This window comes from Carassius auratus, chromosome 3 (assembly GCF_003368295.1).
Source record: "Carassius auratus strain Wakin chromosome 3, ASM336829v1, whole genome shotgun sequence".
Classification (NCBI taxonomy): domain Eukaryota; kingdom Metazoa; phylum Chordata; class Actinopteri; order Cypriniformes; family Cyprinidae; genus Carassius; species Carassius auratus.
Genome location: NC_039245.1, coordinates 13,709,832 through 13,726,097, shown reverse-complemented (window position 1 = coordinate 13,726,097; position 16,266 = coordinate 13,709,832). Strand labels below are relative to the sequence as shown.

The following is a 16,266-nucleotide window of genomic DNA, read 5'->3' as shown; positions in this document are numbered from 1 at the left end:
AAAATTGGAGCATCCCGTTAAGGATAGCCCGCTAAACCTAAACAGAGAAAGCATATCCAAGAAATCTCCCCTCAAACATACAAATATAGTCAACACTTACCAAAACCAGACTCCCGTAAAGTAGACCAAACCCCAAAAACACAAACCAATCACTATAATCCGCCACAAAATTTCTATTTAACTATTTAACCAAATAAACAAAGTTATGGACGAGCCCCCACATTTGCCACGACCGGCTCAAAGCCGTGGCCAATGAAATGGAGGACACAGTGACTGGATTGCAAAAAAATAAACATTTATTAACGCAAATAAAATAATATATATCTGAACAAGAATATGTGGTCATCTGTAATGTCTGTCAGGTGCATGGGTGTAAATGTAATAGCCACAGAAACAAAATACTAAATCAAATAACAAACCAGAGCCTAAAATAAACCCAGAGAAAGTCCCACTCCTACACTAGCCAGCCTAAACTTTTATACAGGGATGAACAGGTGGACATCATTCCATTGACAAGTCTCCTAGCCACACCCACTAACCAGCTGTAGCAAGAAGATTCGAGAGACTCGTCACAAGACAAACACGCTCATGGACGCAAAAATTAACAGCCCCGGACTGAAACTAGCAAACACACTTGAGCTGCGCCTTGCGTCGCAATGCGTTTGGTGTGTTATAGGGCCCCAAAAGTTTATTAGCAACAATTAAAGCTGACATTCAAAGCTTGAAAGAATGTTTGTTACATGTTTTACAGTTACATTTATTTGTTACATTTATATTATTTACATCAAGCTTTTGTATGGTATAGTGTATATTGTTATTAAAACTTCATAACGTTTCACTTGATTATACACTTTTTGGAAAGAGTCTAACAAGTAAAATGTTTAGACATTATGTGAAACCTAATACAAGTATATCTATAAATAAAAAGAGACTTACTCATGTTTATGATGTCTACTGAATTAAGCGCTTCATTCTTTTTTTAGGTAATCCACAGTGCATCTTTTGGGGGTGAATTATGTCTTATTCATCTCAGAGCGAAGCAAACAGTAAAATAAAAACTTAAAGAACAGTCTGCTTTGTTTTCTGTATGGGAGTATTCAAGCCGCACGCTTCAGTGAAACATTAGAATCTGAATAGAGCGTTCAGCGCGGGGGCGTGGTCACATTAGAAGATAATGAAGGGAGACGTGAAAAACGGACATTGCGTTGTTTTCATACAGATTACTTTATCACAGAATATTTGTTTTTGTTAGCTTATTTAGTTTAAAAGTAGACATGTCAAGCTTTCTATAGATATATCTCTCATGTCTCATCGCCGGAACACAGTTTAAGATATTTTAGATTTAGTCCGAGAGCTCTCAGTGCCTCCATTGAAGCTGTGTGTACGGTCTACTGTCCATGTCCAGAAAGGCAATAAAAACATCTTCAGAGTAGTCCATGTAACATCAGAGGGTCCGTTAAAATATTTTGAAGCATCGAAAAAACATTTTGGTCCAAAAATAGCAAACACTACGACTTTATTCAGCATTGTCTTCTCTTCGGTGTCTGTTGTGAGCGCATTCACTGCAGTGTAGTGATATCCGGTTCGCGAATGAATCATTCGATGTAACCGAATCTTCTTGAACCAGTTCACCGAATCGAACTGAATCATTTGAAACAGTTCACGTCTCCAATAAGCATTAAAACACAAATGACTTAAGCTGTTAACTTTTTTAATGTGGCTGACACTCCCTCTGAGTTAAAGCAAGCCAATATCCCGGAGTAATTCATTTACTCAAACAGTTTACCAATAAATTCTGGAGCACTTCATACCTCCTTCTGCCGACCAGCTTTTTGAAGATGCTGATTTCATTTTCCAGCAGGATTTGGCACCTGCCCACACTGCCAAAGGCACCAAAAGTTGATTAAATGACCCTGGTGTTAGTGTGTTTAACTGGCCAGCAAACTCTCTAGACCACCAGATGAGAAACCAGAGACCAAACAAGTACAGTGAGAAGTGCTTGGTACCCACAGTGATGTTCAGTGGTAGTCAATCTTTTATATAGGGATGAATGTGTGCTGATGGTGTGAAGGAGGTGTGCTTTATCAATGCTGGCATGAATTCACACACTACTGTGTGATGTAATACAAAAACTTGAAACCGAAGATGCTACCTTCCCCTCATTCCCTGGATTTTTTCAGCATGACAATGAATATATTCATTCTCCCAAGGTGAAAATCCTTCAGTGGACATGTATTTCACACAATCGTAATGCTCTTGAGCAGTGGTTGGGGAGAAGAGCTGAGCAAAACTCCCCATTAAAGGCCAGAGCAATTAAGGAGGTCGTACTTCAGGAGTTAAACAGCACAGATGTGAAAATCTGCCATGAAGGGTCAGAGCAGTATATTTAAAAGTTCTGGAGAATGTACTAGACATATTTTCTGAATTTAAATCTAGGGTCTACTCATTTGTACTGTTAATGCAGATTTATTTTCCAGAAAACACTACTCATTTAATCAGTTTATGAGCTTATCATATATATTTTTTTGTTTTTATTAAGTATATGTTTAATATATATATATTTTTTATTCAGAAGGGGGTGTACTCATTTATGCGGTGCACTGTTTATATATATATATATATATATATATATATATATATATATATATATATATATATATATATATATATATATATATATATATACATACATATATATATATATATATATATATATATAGCCAAAATGTGTGTGTGTGTGTGTGTTACATTTACAATAATGTTGTCACATTTTCCTGGGTAAATAAATATTACATAAAGAAGGGAACAGATATAATGAATCATAACTAATTATACATTTCATAGTGTTTTTATGCATTTTTATATTTACTCCAAAACAATAACTAAAGGCAGTAACATATATTCTTGAAACAGTGTAAAATAAGGTTTCATTAGTTAACTACTTTAGTTAACATGAACTAAAAATAAACAATAAGCTACTTCTGCAGCATTTATTCATCTTAATTAATGCTTTGTTAAATGCATTATTCAAATCAAAAGTTGTTTGTTAACATTAGTTTATGCACTGTGAACTAACATGAAATGACAATGAACAACTGTATTTGTATTAACAAATGTAAACAAAGATTAATAAATGCTGTAATAAATGTTTATTATTTGTTCATGTTAGTTAACACATTAAATAACACCTTGTTGTAAAATGTAACTGATGTTCAGCTGTTTTATAGTCTTATTTAAAACTTATCAAGACTTATTTTCGGGTCAGTGTCATACAAGCTCTGTAAACACTGCCACAGACACGAAGATATATCTTTAATTTCATCACGCTGAATGTTCAATAAAAACTGACGCAGTCATCATGTTTTCAGACTGTTTCAAGTTTTATTTTGACGTGAGACAAAATAGTGTTATCTAAGCGGGAGAGTTGTTTACTTACTCTATAATTAGTCAATAACGCTAATATTTTCTCAGTTCAGACAGAGAGCTTGCATGAAAACAAGAGGCGGGATTTATCACAACAACCAATCACATCACCTTAACTTTTACTTTTAGAACTTTACAACTGTATTGTCATTGTTTAGGAGCAACGAAATACAGTTTAGCAGCTCTTCAGATTAACAGGTAACAAACAGTATGACAGTGTTTATAAACAAGAAATTAGACATTATAAACAGACAGCGACATTCAGGACAAAGGCATAAATACAAAAATATAAATATAAGAATATAATTACACTGAGGTAGTACAATGAGGTTGTGCAAGATGTAATACTGCAGTATGGTAATCTGATGGGGGAAGGATTATTGCATTTTGTTAGGGTAGGGGTTTATTGCGCGAGTTCTTGAAGGAAGTGTAATTATGCATTTAAACATCTAGCTGCCTGAGGAATTAAACTATTTTTCAGTCTGTATGTTCTGAATTTTTTAGTCAATCTTAATGAGCCTCCAGAAAAGTCAGGGCACGCTTTGGGGTCTCTGCTGGAAGTCTATAGACCAAAGGGAGGCAAGCCTCTGCTGTAAATTTACCTGTGGAAGTCACTGTTGGACAGTGTAACTTTATAAAAACCAGTGACATTTAGACTTTTAATATCATATTTAGTAATATTTGTGCCGTTTTATTTTTGTAATATTGATTATTTTCTCATCCAATTTTGAGAGGAGAACCTGCTTCCCTTGCCTCCTCAGAGGAAACGCCCTTGATGTACAGTATATATATAGTACTGTAAATACCTTGCTACGTATGCTGCGTTACGATAACCGAGACTTATCATTCGCACTTACATACTGTTTCCCTTATGTTAGTTTTGATTGCTTCTATTGTCCTCATTTGTAAGTCGTTTTGGGTAAAAGCGCCTGCCAAATGACTAATTATGAATGTGAATGTTTTCGGACAACCACTCCTCTACAGACATTCATCCCTTTATGAAAACATAGATTTTGCTCTCTAGAGACAAGTTTTGAACACAGCCAAGTGTGCCTTTATAAAACCAAGTTTAAATACACTAAACACTTTCTATATAGATTACATTTAATAAACACTTTCACACAGAAACCCAGAGCTGTAATGCATTTTTTTTTTTTTTTTTTTTTTTTTTTTGCTCTTTATGTTTGTTGCATTTTTAAGATTATTAATGGTAATACTTTACAATACAATCTCATTTGTTATGTTAGCTAATGCATTAGTTCAGATCTGATTCTTGTCAGTTATAAGGCTTTTCTTCTCATTTTAGAAATTCATAATTGCATTTGTAAACTATGCAACCATATTAGTACTATTCCTAAAAACTAAATTTATGTTTAGCAAACTTTTTAGAACACTTATGTTGGAGTGGCTAGTTTTTTTATTTCTACCACCCAATGACAATTGTGATATACATCTGTAGTGGCATGCAAAATAAGATTTAGTGTCTGTTTGTTCTATTCCAAAATTTGCTGTATTTTTCCCTTGAGAAATGTTTTGTTGTGAAGCTCAACACTGATTAAATCGGCAGTGACAACATCCTTTTTAAATGATGATTAAATCTTGTGGAGTAGAATAAAGGCCATGATGAAAACAAGTGCTAACAGGCTTGAAGAGGATGTGTATAAATGCACTCAAGCACCCGACTGTCTCGAGCAGATCCAAAACCACCTTCAAACTGAAATAAAGAAGCACTGTACTGAAAATCCAAGTCATGTATGTGATTTTTAGTAGTAGAAGCTGTTAAACCTAAATTAAGTCTGCCATTTGAACATTTCTTTAGCACAATTAAATAATAATAATAATAATAATAATAATAATAATAATAATAATATTAAGGTTATTTACTGGGCTAATAATCATGCAGAAATATAACACCCCAAAATAAGTTTTAATAGTTTTAGTGTCTGATGATGAACTGTTATGTTACAGCTGTCTTCCCAGTTAGCCATAAAAACCCTACACATAGGGTGGCCATATGCGCCGTTAATATGGGACACGTCCCAGCCAGGATTTTAATAATGCCTAAAACATCCAGAGCAGTTTGACCAATAACATGCAGGTATTGTACATAATCGACCAATCGTGGGGCTGCATATGAGAAGGCGAGATCTAGAGGGAACATTCAAAGCGATGCAAAAATGTGCACATGTTTGTTCATTCGATTGACTTAAATCGATTGACTTGTGCTGCGCACAAATCCAAAAAAACAAAAAGAAAACAAAGTGCGCCACAATGCTTCAAGTCAAATAAACGAACAAACACGTGAAAGTGATTCGAAAGCATAAGGAGCAGTCTGCTCTGCTCTTTATAGCTCTCATGAATGTCACACAACGATCAACCTGTACAGTGCAAATAGCCAAAACCTGGATATTTTAGGCAATAATAAAATCCTGGCTGGGACATGACCCATATGAACGGCGCATATGGCCACCCTAGGCAATAATAAAATCCTGGCTGGGACATGACCCATATGAACGGCGCATATGGCCACCCTAACTACACTTGAAAGGTTCATTTCAAATAAATATAAACTGGCTTGAGTAGTAGAGACGGTCACAGAAGCTATATGTTGAGGAAACGTTAATGGAACATTTTCCAAATAATCTTGCACAAATATCCTAGTTTAAAAAGAAGAAACTTTCCTGGTTTCTCACCCATCCTCTGGATCACAGCCATCAGCATCTCATCCTCCTCCTCCTCCCTGATGAAGAACACAAACATATCCATCAATAACACACGATTATCATGTGACCTCACACTGCTGATCTGGTGAACTCTGACCTCTTCCTGTCCTGATCCAGGCTGCTGATGATATCATTTCTCTGCTGGATGATTGACAGCAGGCGTGACATCAGCTGCTGTTCCTGTTGTCTGTCGTCAGAGCTCCAGTCCTGCTCTGAGAATCACACACACACACACACACACACACACACATTTACAATTAACTACAAACTAGGGGTTGAATGACTTCAGATTTTTTAAAAGTCGAAGTTAACTAGTCGCTTATGACGTCATTAATGAACAAATAAGTCTGGAGCTGAGACTCAAACCCCTTGTGCACAGCTATGGCATATGACACAGCACTGTGTACATGGGTATTGCTCCAATAACAGCTCGTTTTTACCAGTTCTTTTGCCTTTTGGGTCATTTTATTTCTCACAGATTTCTTCTTGTTCTAAATCAGATACAGATAAAGTAGCACAGTAAAGGTTACATTTATATAAACACATTAGTGAAAGCGATTGTGTGTGAATTATTTCTACATGGCGGGGTCTCTCTAGTAGTAGTGATGCTGCGGAATTTAGTTAAGAAATATGTGCTTAAACTTTTTTAGTTTCTAAGCTATTTTATTGAGAAACCACAAAAATTGTATCCGTGTTACAGTGCAGCAATGCATTAGATTAGAACAGCTATTCATTTACCTTTACAATAAGTGGTTTAAAACTCAATTTCAAATTATTTGTCATTTTAACTGGTTGGAAACATCGTAAATGTGAAAGTCCTTCAAAGTTTTATTTATCCTGTTGCATCCTCTATAGGACCAGCTACTAGTCAACGTCAAGCTTAATCTTCATGGCAGAGCATTGAATCAACTATTTGATTAATCTTTGCAACCCTTACTACAAACTACTGACAACGTCATCCACAGATCAGTTCATACCATATTAAAGCAGAATTCACACTAAACAATATTAAACTACGCAAACATATTCCCATATATAAATGTGATTCATTTACTTTTCTTTAAAGTTGCTTTGTAACGAATTGTATTGTAAAAAGCGCTATACAAATAAACTTGAATTGAATTGAATTGAATTGAATTTCCTTTGAGGCAACTTCATCTCTGTCCTCTAGGGGTCGCTATGGGGAACACCTCGATGTGACCCGTGTCTGAAGCATACATAGAAAAAACACCAACTTGTTGGCCGTTGACAGTCTCTGACGTAACATACTGGCGCAACTATAAACAGGCACCGGGAGATCATTTTCTTCTTCGTCTTCACTGATTGTTTTGTTTGAAGCGTGCATCTGAAAGAACCTGTAAGAGCGATCTTTCTCTGTATATCATGGCGACTATTATCAAGCATTTTAGACAATGTGTGCATCCGTGTCGGCATTATTTGACACCCTATGACACACACACGATCTTTGCGTCATTTGTTTGGGTGAAGAGCACACACACAATGTCTTTGAGGAGACAATCTGTGTGCATCGTGAGCTTTTTTTCAATTAAAAATCTCAGTTCTTGTTCGTCTCTCTTTCCAAGGAAAAAAAGGAAAAAAGTTAGCATCTGCTTCTCGTGGTTCAGGACCCGCCGCTACTGAGGCATGGAGGAGAATGAGCTCGTGAGAATACAGGTGGGTCTGTCTGAATGGTTTAAAGAGGGACCTTCCCTTAGTACGACGGATCTGGTATGTACAGTATTTCTAATGTTCATGTTTTTTATGTGTACTGCTTACACAAATGTAGCAAATACAGTCTTTATAAGCTTTCCATTGAAAAACAGCGATCTGTCGTCGATGCTTGAGGCTTAGATCTTTATAATGATGCATAGTTTGTCAAGATTAAATTTGTCCCGTTTCATTTAATCTATTTATAAACACGTGCGAGTTGAGAGGGGTTCAGGACGAGGGCGTCGGGATGCAGGCTAATTAAATTCGTAAACTGAGATGTTTCTGCTCACCTGGTTTGTTGAAGAGGTATCTGATCTCTAACTCCACATCAACCTGTTCATCCTCCAGATTCTGCTGCTTCACCCTGAAAACAAACACACACACACACACACAGAGACACATATATTATTCTGCTCAACGTGTACGTGTGCTTTTGTGTGTGTTTGTGTGTGTAACTCACATATACACCAGCTCTGTGTCTCTGCGCACCAACATGCTCTTTTCATGAATCAGAAGGAACCACTTAACTAGAAGGTTCTCTGTAACACACACACACTCATCATAATTACACAAACTACGCATCTGATTCTAAACAAACAAGCTTCAGTCCTGCTTATCTGATGATAATTCATCAATTGAGTCACATGAGAAATAAAACACTAATAAATCACTGTTCAAATCCCCTACTGAACTGTTTATTGTTTTTCTGTTTCATGTTCATATTGATGTTCACTGGTCAAGTTTCCCGTGACTTTTAACTCGCCTGGCAAATTAATGATTAAAAAAAAAGTTGTGTATGCCATTTTTATATTTGAATGAATACAGTTTGTAAGCAGTGTTGGGCAAGTTACTCTGGAAAAGTAATTAAATTACTGATAACTGATTACTCTGTCAGGGACAGAAGATGACGGAGACAGTTTCAAGGTTAAATGGAACAGTTTATTGAAAGGGCAAAGAGTTAAGAGTAAATGGCAGATAAATTGAAGCTCGTAGGGAAACCACAGGTACACAGACACACTCCGGAATCCAAAACTCCACCGAAGATGAAGATGATGATGATAGAAATATATGAAATAAACATAGAGTCAGGTTTAGTCCACAGTAGCTCACAATGTAGTTTGCTTAGACGACACCGGACAGAGAGTGTGTGTCAGTGGCTGATTTATATAGAACAGAGATAATGAAAGTGCTACAGGTGCAGCAAATCAAAAGTACGGTGATTGTGATCGGGAGTAGTGTGTGTGGAAGGACCTGGCGCATCCGTGACAGTAACCATCTACAGCTCCCCGAAGCCCCCCGAGGATGTCGTTTCAAGGTACCCAAGATCGCTCCTAAGATTGACGTCCTTTATGATGATGAATGGACCAATAAACTTGGGACTCAGCTTTCGACAAGGCAGACAGAGTGTAAGGGAAACAGGTCAATTTAGCTCAAAGGGAATCATTTAAGATTTTAAAGGGAATTTGAACAGAATCACTGTTTCACGGCTGTTCACGGAGACGCGCCTGCGGTTCAGTGAACGAGCCGTTTAACATCAAATCTGCGCTGGATACTAATATCCAAACTATAGTGAAAACACTATCAATTAGCACAATAACAAGATCGCCAGTTTAAGACATTAACTTGTAAGCACAAAACACAAGATACTTCTCTTTTCAATATGAATAAGGCTTTATTAGATAAATCTAAGACATATATACTAATCTAACACATAAACGCACGCACTCACACATTCACACAAGTTGCAGGAAGATCGAAAGTTAGGAAAAGATGAGTTTAAGAGAATGGAAATATGGAATCCCAAGTTTACAGCAATACGTTAAATTGCATAGACATGAACAACCATCAATCACTTAATTAACGCTCGCATTGAGTTCCTCAATGGGGTTAAAATTATATTAGATACACCAGCACAACAAATATCTGGGAATACGTTGCCTTCGTTTCCTGTGAAAGGGACTCCCGTTGAAAGGGGTATCCCGGTGTCGCTGATTGGCTGGAAGTTCAGTTGGCTGAAGTGACATCTTGGGGAGCCCGTGCTTGGGCGTTGGCTGAAGCTGGAGTTGTGTGGCTGGTTTGAGTTCAAACGCGCAGACGAGGTCGACGTTACAAAACTTAACTCAGAACACGAAACTCTCAAACGGAAAAGAAAAGAAATAAAGTTTGACGAGACTAGGTTGTGTTCCTTCTCATCGTGGCATAGTAGCAGCAGGCAGGCCGAAGCACGCAGGAACCGTGCTCAAACAGTGATGACTAAACCGCATGACTAGAAGCTACAAGCTAGCAAAAGCATAGCTAGAGACTAGAAACAGACATGGCTAATAGCAGCAGCAAGGGACTAAAAGCAGACTAAAAGCAAGGCATGACTGATAGCACAAGCAATGCTAGAACTAAAAGCCGACATGGCTAATAGCAGCAGCTAGGGACTAAAAGCAGACTAAAAGCCAAATTTCATGGTGTCCAAAGTATTTAAACTTCCTTGTGGGCCACCCCTCAAATGTTGCCTTGACCAATCAGATATGGTCTTGGCTCAGGGGATCATAAATCATTTGTTTATCTTACCAAGCATGTGGTTCCTGCCTCGCAGGATCTAATTTTGGACATGATTCCTATAACACAATTATGATATATTTTACAAATAAATGATTGTCAGGACAATATCAAGCAAGAAAATTCGATTATATCAATACTAGTCATGACTATGTATCCTATAGTTATCAAAAGACATACACAATAAGTGATTATACATGATAGTCAAATGTGTGGGTTACACATAAATGAATATGGAGTTAAGCAATGGAATGATTCGTTTATAAGTCTTTTTGAGTTCATTCTGGTCCATATATAATGTACAAAAAGCAGTTTCTTTGCCATTCTCTGGCAAAAGGACTTTTCTGTGAAGACAAAGGTTTAAAGCCCTTCCCCCTTAGGAATTTCAGTCTGGTTCTGCTGGATGGGGGAAGTCAATGCAAGTATTTAACTTGATCTCCTGGGTTTACATGTGATGTCCAGCGTTGCATTTCAATCACGAACAATAAATTTGACAATCTCTTCTTCGAATTAAAATTGTCAATAATTGTTCTATTGGTGTTAATGTTGAAAGCTGTTGTGTGAACAAGTTGGTTGGTTGGTTATCTTGCTTGGTTCCTGTGGCACTAGAACTGATTTATGACTTCCTGAGGAGTTCGCCTCTGGTTTCAATGCACACAGCTCTGATAGACTCTTTAATTTGTCTGGTTCGACTCATTTCTGCTACAAGAGCCAGATGTTTTGTGTCGATAGCCAGACTATGTCTCAGTCCCAGACCCTCTCGCTCTCTCGGAACCAGTGTTGAACAGATGGTATTTCGCTTGGCTCTTCGTTCCACAGGAACCGAGCATGCACTGGAATGGGGTGAAGGCCGGTGGTCTGTTGGTGGAGAGAATTCTGTGCGTACTCGGCCCAGGGTAGGAACTGGCTCCAAGAGTTCTGGTGGTCATGGCAGAAGGTTCGGAGGAAGCGACTCACTTCCTGCATTTTTCGAGGATGATAACCTGATGACAGACTAATGGTTAAATTCAGAAGCTTGAAGAAAGATTTCCATAATCGGGAGATAAATTGTGGACCCCGATCCGAAACAATATCCTCTGGAAGGCCAAAATACCTGAATACATGCTAAAACAGAAGTTCTGCAGTCTGCAGTGCTTTGAGGGGTATTAATCTCAACATCTTTGAAAATCGATTCACCACTAAAAATATGCAGGTATTAACTTGTGTGGGCAAATCTGTGGCGAAATCCACTCCGAGATGAGACCATGGATGACAGGGAACAGGAAAAGGACAGAGTTTTCCGTGGGGCAGATGTTTTTGTGTCTTTGCCATGGCACACTCCTTACACCCCCTCACGAACCTTCTGATGTCCTCTGCCATGTTGGGCCACCAGAAGCAATGTTTTAGCAGCGAGGGGGTTTGTTGGATGCCAGGATGACCAGTGCCTGGAGAGACATGATATTTGGTAATAAGTGGTGTCTGTTGATGCAAGGGTACATATTTTAATCCATCTGGACAACCCGGCAGAGCATTCTGCATAATGGGAATGATATCATCTCCACTCCACTCGATGGGGCAGACAAAAACCTTTGCAGGTAGGATGGTTTCAGGGGTCTTGACAATGCATCTGCCTTACAATTTTTGTTTTCAGGACGATATGAGATGGTGAAATCAAAATGAGTAAAAAAGAGGGCCCACCTGGCTTGTCGGGGATTCAATCTCTTTGCCTCACACAGATACTGGAGGTTCTTGTGGTCTGTTAATACTTTGAATGGATGACGCGCCCCCTAAAGCCAATGGCGCCATTCGTCGAGAGCCAGTTTGATCGCTAGTAGCTCTCGATTTCCGATATCGTAGTTCTTCTCTGCCGGGCTGAACTTGTAAGACTAATAAGCACATGGATGGAGACGAGCCGGGTTCCCCTGCTGCTGGGATGGGACAGCTCCGACACCTGTATAAGAAGGGTCTACCTCCACAGTAAAAGGTTTGTTTGGATATAGGTGAATGAGGATGGGTGCCTCGCAGAAAGTACTCTTCAGCATGTTAAATGCTACATCTGCTTAATCATTCCAGGTTAACTTTTTGGGTTTACCTTTTAATGCAGACGTCAGTGGAGATGCGATGAAGTTGTTGATGAATCTACGTTAAAAACCCCAGAAATCTTTGAAGTTCCTTAAGTGAGACAGGCTTGGGCCAGTTCTTGATAGCATTGACCTTCCCCTCGTCCATACTCACTCCGTGACTGGATACTTGATAACCTAGGAATTTGATGATTGTTTTGTGAAATTCACATTTTTCAGCTTTAACGAATAGGGTGTGTCGACGTAATCTTTCCAACACTTCTTTAACAGGCTGAACATGGGCGACACTTGAATAGATGAAAATGTCATCAGTGTATAAAATCACAAAACGATTTAGCAGATCTCTAAAAATAGTGTACATAAAGTCCTGGAATACAGATGGCGCGTTGACTAGGCCATACAGCATCACCAAGTATTCCCAGTGACCAGTAGGGCTCACAAAAGCCGTCTTCCACTCGTCGCCGTCCTTATTCTGATAAGATTATAAGCACTACGTAAATCTAGTTTTGTAAATACCTTTGCACCATAGAGCAGTTATAGCGCTACTGGGACGAGGGGAAGAGGATAACGAAATTTTCGGGTGATGGCATTTAACGCTCTGTAATCAATACAGGTTCGAAGTCCTCCATCCTTTTTTGCAACAAAGAAGAATAGTGAAGCAGCAGGGGAAGTTGATGGTCAGATATACACTTGCTCCAAAGCTTCCGAGATGTACTTCTCCATTGCATCTTGTTCTGGAATGGAGAGTGAATAGACTTTGCCAGTCCCATGGCCGATGTGGTGGTAGTTTTGAAGCTCTCTTGGGACAGAAAACGTCACTGTATTCGGCATATTCTGGAGGAATAGAAACATATCTATTTTCCTTGGGACTTTCTATTGTAGTGCTGCATACCTTTAATTTTGGAGGAGGACGATTAGGTTTTGGCATCTCAGGAAAACATTGTGGAAAACATTGATCACTCCATCGTTTTTCCGCTCCCATGTCCCAAGAGAGCTCTGGGTGATGTTCGATTAGCCATGGCCTCCCAAGAATCACGTCTGCGGTGGAATTCTCCAGGACCAGATGTTAGATTTTTTCCTGATGCAGGATACCCAGTGTCAGAGTGATTTCGTTGGTGTGATGCTGGATTGATGAACAGTTCAATGGTTTGCCGGTGACAGACTGATCTTTTAGCTTCTTTCGTATGGGCTCTTTCTGGATATTAAGCTGCTGGCAGAGCTGGGCTGAGAAGAAATTCCCGGCTGAACCAGAGTCGAGGAGGGCAGACACTGTAACAGAAAAATTATGAAACGATAACTTAATTATATGTGTTTCTCTGGTTGGACCGTACTCACCAAGGCTCTGGGTGGACAGATGGGACATTCCGCGATAACATGCCCTTTGCTGGCACAGTATAAGCACAGACCCTGGGTCAGCCACCATTGTCGCTCTGACAGTGGGAGCATGTTGAGTCCAGCTGCATCGGTTCTGGCCCTGGAGAGGGCAGCTCTGGTGGGCGACATAGTGCAACAGTGGAATGATGGCATGCTAACATCCGATTCTCCGTGCGGATCGCTCTCTGAATGAAACGTTCAAGCCTGATGGTATCATCAAATGCAGACAGTTGTAAACGAAGCTCTGGATTAAGACCATTGCGATACGTGGTTATAAGGGCCTGTTCATCCCAGCCACTAGTGGCCGCTAGCGTGCAAAAAACTAAGAGAGTAATCTGTGGCCGAAGCTTTTCCCTGCTTGATGTTATACAGTTAATCACAAACTGAGTTTTCGTCTTCAGGAAAGCAGAGAAAGTGAGATAAGAATTAAGAAATGGCACGTTTTGATGCCAGATGGAGACTGCCCAATGGAGCGCTTTCCCGGTGAGTAATGAAATGACAAAGGCAATGTTACTGTGATCTGTAGGATAACGGCTGGGTTGCATCTCAAAAATAAGTTCACACTGGAGGAGGAATCCTTTGCACTCATGTGCCTCAACAGAGAACGGATTTGGGTTGGCCACAAAGTATGTCCACCAGGCTCTGGAATGTGTCCTGATCCAGTTGAGACATGTAGAATATATCGGTCCGGTCTTCTGTCAGGGACAGAAGATGACGGAGATAGTTTCAAGGTTAAATGAAGTGAAGTGAAGTGACGTGACATACAGCCAAGTATGGTGACCCATATTCGGAATTTGTGCTCTGCTTTTAACCCATCCAAAGTGCACACACACAGCAATGAACACACACACACTGTGAACACACACCTGGAGCAGTGGGCAGCCATTTATGCTGCAGCGCCCGGGGAGCAGTTGGGGGTTCAGTGCCTTGCTCAAGGGCACCTCAGTCATGGTATTGAGGGTGGAGAGAGCACTGTACATGCACTCCCACCACCTACAATTCCTGCCGGCCCGAGACTCGAACTCACAACCCTTCAATTGAGAGTCCAACTCTCTTACCATTAGGCCACAACTTCCCAGGAATGGTAAATGGAACAGTTTATTGAAATGGCAAAGAGTTAAGAGACAATGGCAGATAAATTGAAGCTTGTGGGGAAACCACAGGTACACACTCCGGAATACAAAACTCCACCGAAGATGAAGATGCTGACGATAGAAATCTAGTAAATAAACTGTGAACTATTGTGGACTAAACCTGACTCTCTATGTAGTTTGCTTAGACGAGACCAGACAGAGAGTGTGTGGTTGAATTAAGTCTCCAGTCTCCCGTCTCCCTGGGGAAGTCGTGGCCTAATGGTTAGAGAGTCGGACTCCCGATCAAAAGGTTGTGAGTTCGAGTCCTGGGCTGGCAGGAATTGTGGGTGGGGGGAGTGCATGTACAGTTCTCTCTCCACCTTCAATACCACGACTTAGGTGCCCTTGAGCAAGGCATCAAACCCCAAAAACTGCTCCCTGGGCGCCGCAGCAGAAATGGCTGCCCACTGCTCCGGGTATGTGTTCACTGCTCTGTGTGTGTGCACTTTGGATGGGTTAAATGCAGAGCACAAATTCTGAGTATGGGTCACCATACTTGGCTGAATGTCACGTCACTTTCACTTTCACTTATGGCACGATTCCCGACACGTTCGTAAGTATATCTTCTGTAAGTCACACTTTCGTAAGGTTGGTCTGGACCATTCGTAAGCTCTCTCTTAGCGTTGTTTGAGCTCAAGACGCTAGTCGCCGCCACAGTGCAGTGCTCTATAGAAATAAGCGCAGCGCATTACAAGTCAAACTATGGTATGACAACAATGATTTTATGTTTTGGACATTTTAAGACTCATAATAAATTATGTTCGCAATGGATACAGGCCTATTTATGAAGTTGACTTTATGTGGTATCAGAACTAATATGGAATTTTTCTTTAAGCCCTGAAGTCCAGCTGCTTGCAGCGCTACGTTTTTATTATTAATTTATTTGTTTTGCTACAGAGAGATTCATCAAGGTTGTGGGAGAGGGCTATGGCCTAATCAAGACCTCGGTGTGGAGGTGGTCCACACTGTCACCAACGCCCTTCTGCGCCATGCCGGGGATTACATCCTGGTGGATGGCAAACTTATCACTATCACCAATCTATCAGTGATTGATCAGGCGTAGGCTACTTATCGCAAAAGGGATACGCAGCCATAAACGTGCAGGTTATAGTGGACCACAGGGGTGTGATCTCTGACCTGGTGGCAAGATCCAGCAAAACTACAAGTTCCTCTGACGAGAGGCTTGGTGCCCTTTTTTACGTTGCTTCCCCAGCATATTTTGTATCTAACTCCTTCTCTCTCTCTCCTCATTGTAGATAGGTTACTTTTTATTGAAAAACATAAACCAATTGC

At 39.9% G+C, this 16,266-nt stretch overlaps 1 protein-coding gene across 1 annotated transcript in view; it reads right to left on the bottom strand.

Annotated features, from left to right (window-relative positions):
• The window catches only part of LOC113048828 (uncharacterized), a 44,265-nt gene that overhangs the window by 18,097 nt on the left and 9,902 nt on the right, over nucleotides 1-16,266 (bottom strand). The window contains exons 9-12 of the mRNA XM_026210723.1: nucleotides 8,317-8,395; nucleotides 8,147-8,220; nucleotides 6,244-6,358; nucleotides 6,117-6,163 (exon numbers count right to left, since the gene is read on the bottom strand). Coding sequence (XP_026066508.1) covers nucleotides 6,117-6,163; nucleotides 6,244-6,358; nucleotides 8,147-8,220; nucleotides 8,317-8,395 — 315 coding nt within the window. The remainder of the gene's footprint in view (nucleotides 1-6,116; nucleotides 6,164-6,243; nucleotides 6,359-8,146; nucleotides 8,221-8,316; nucleotides 8,396-16,266) is intronic.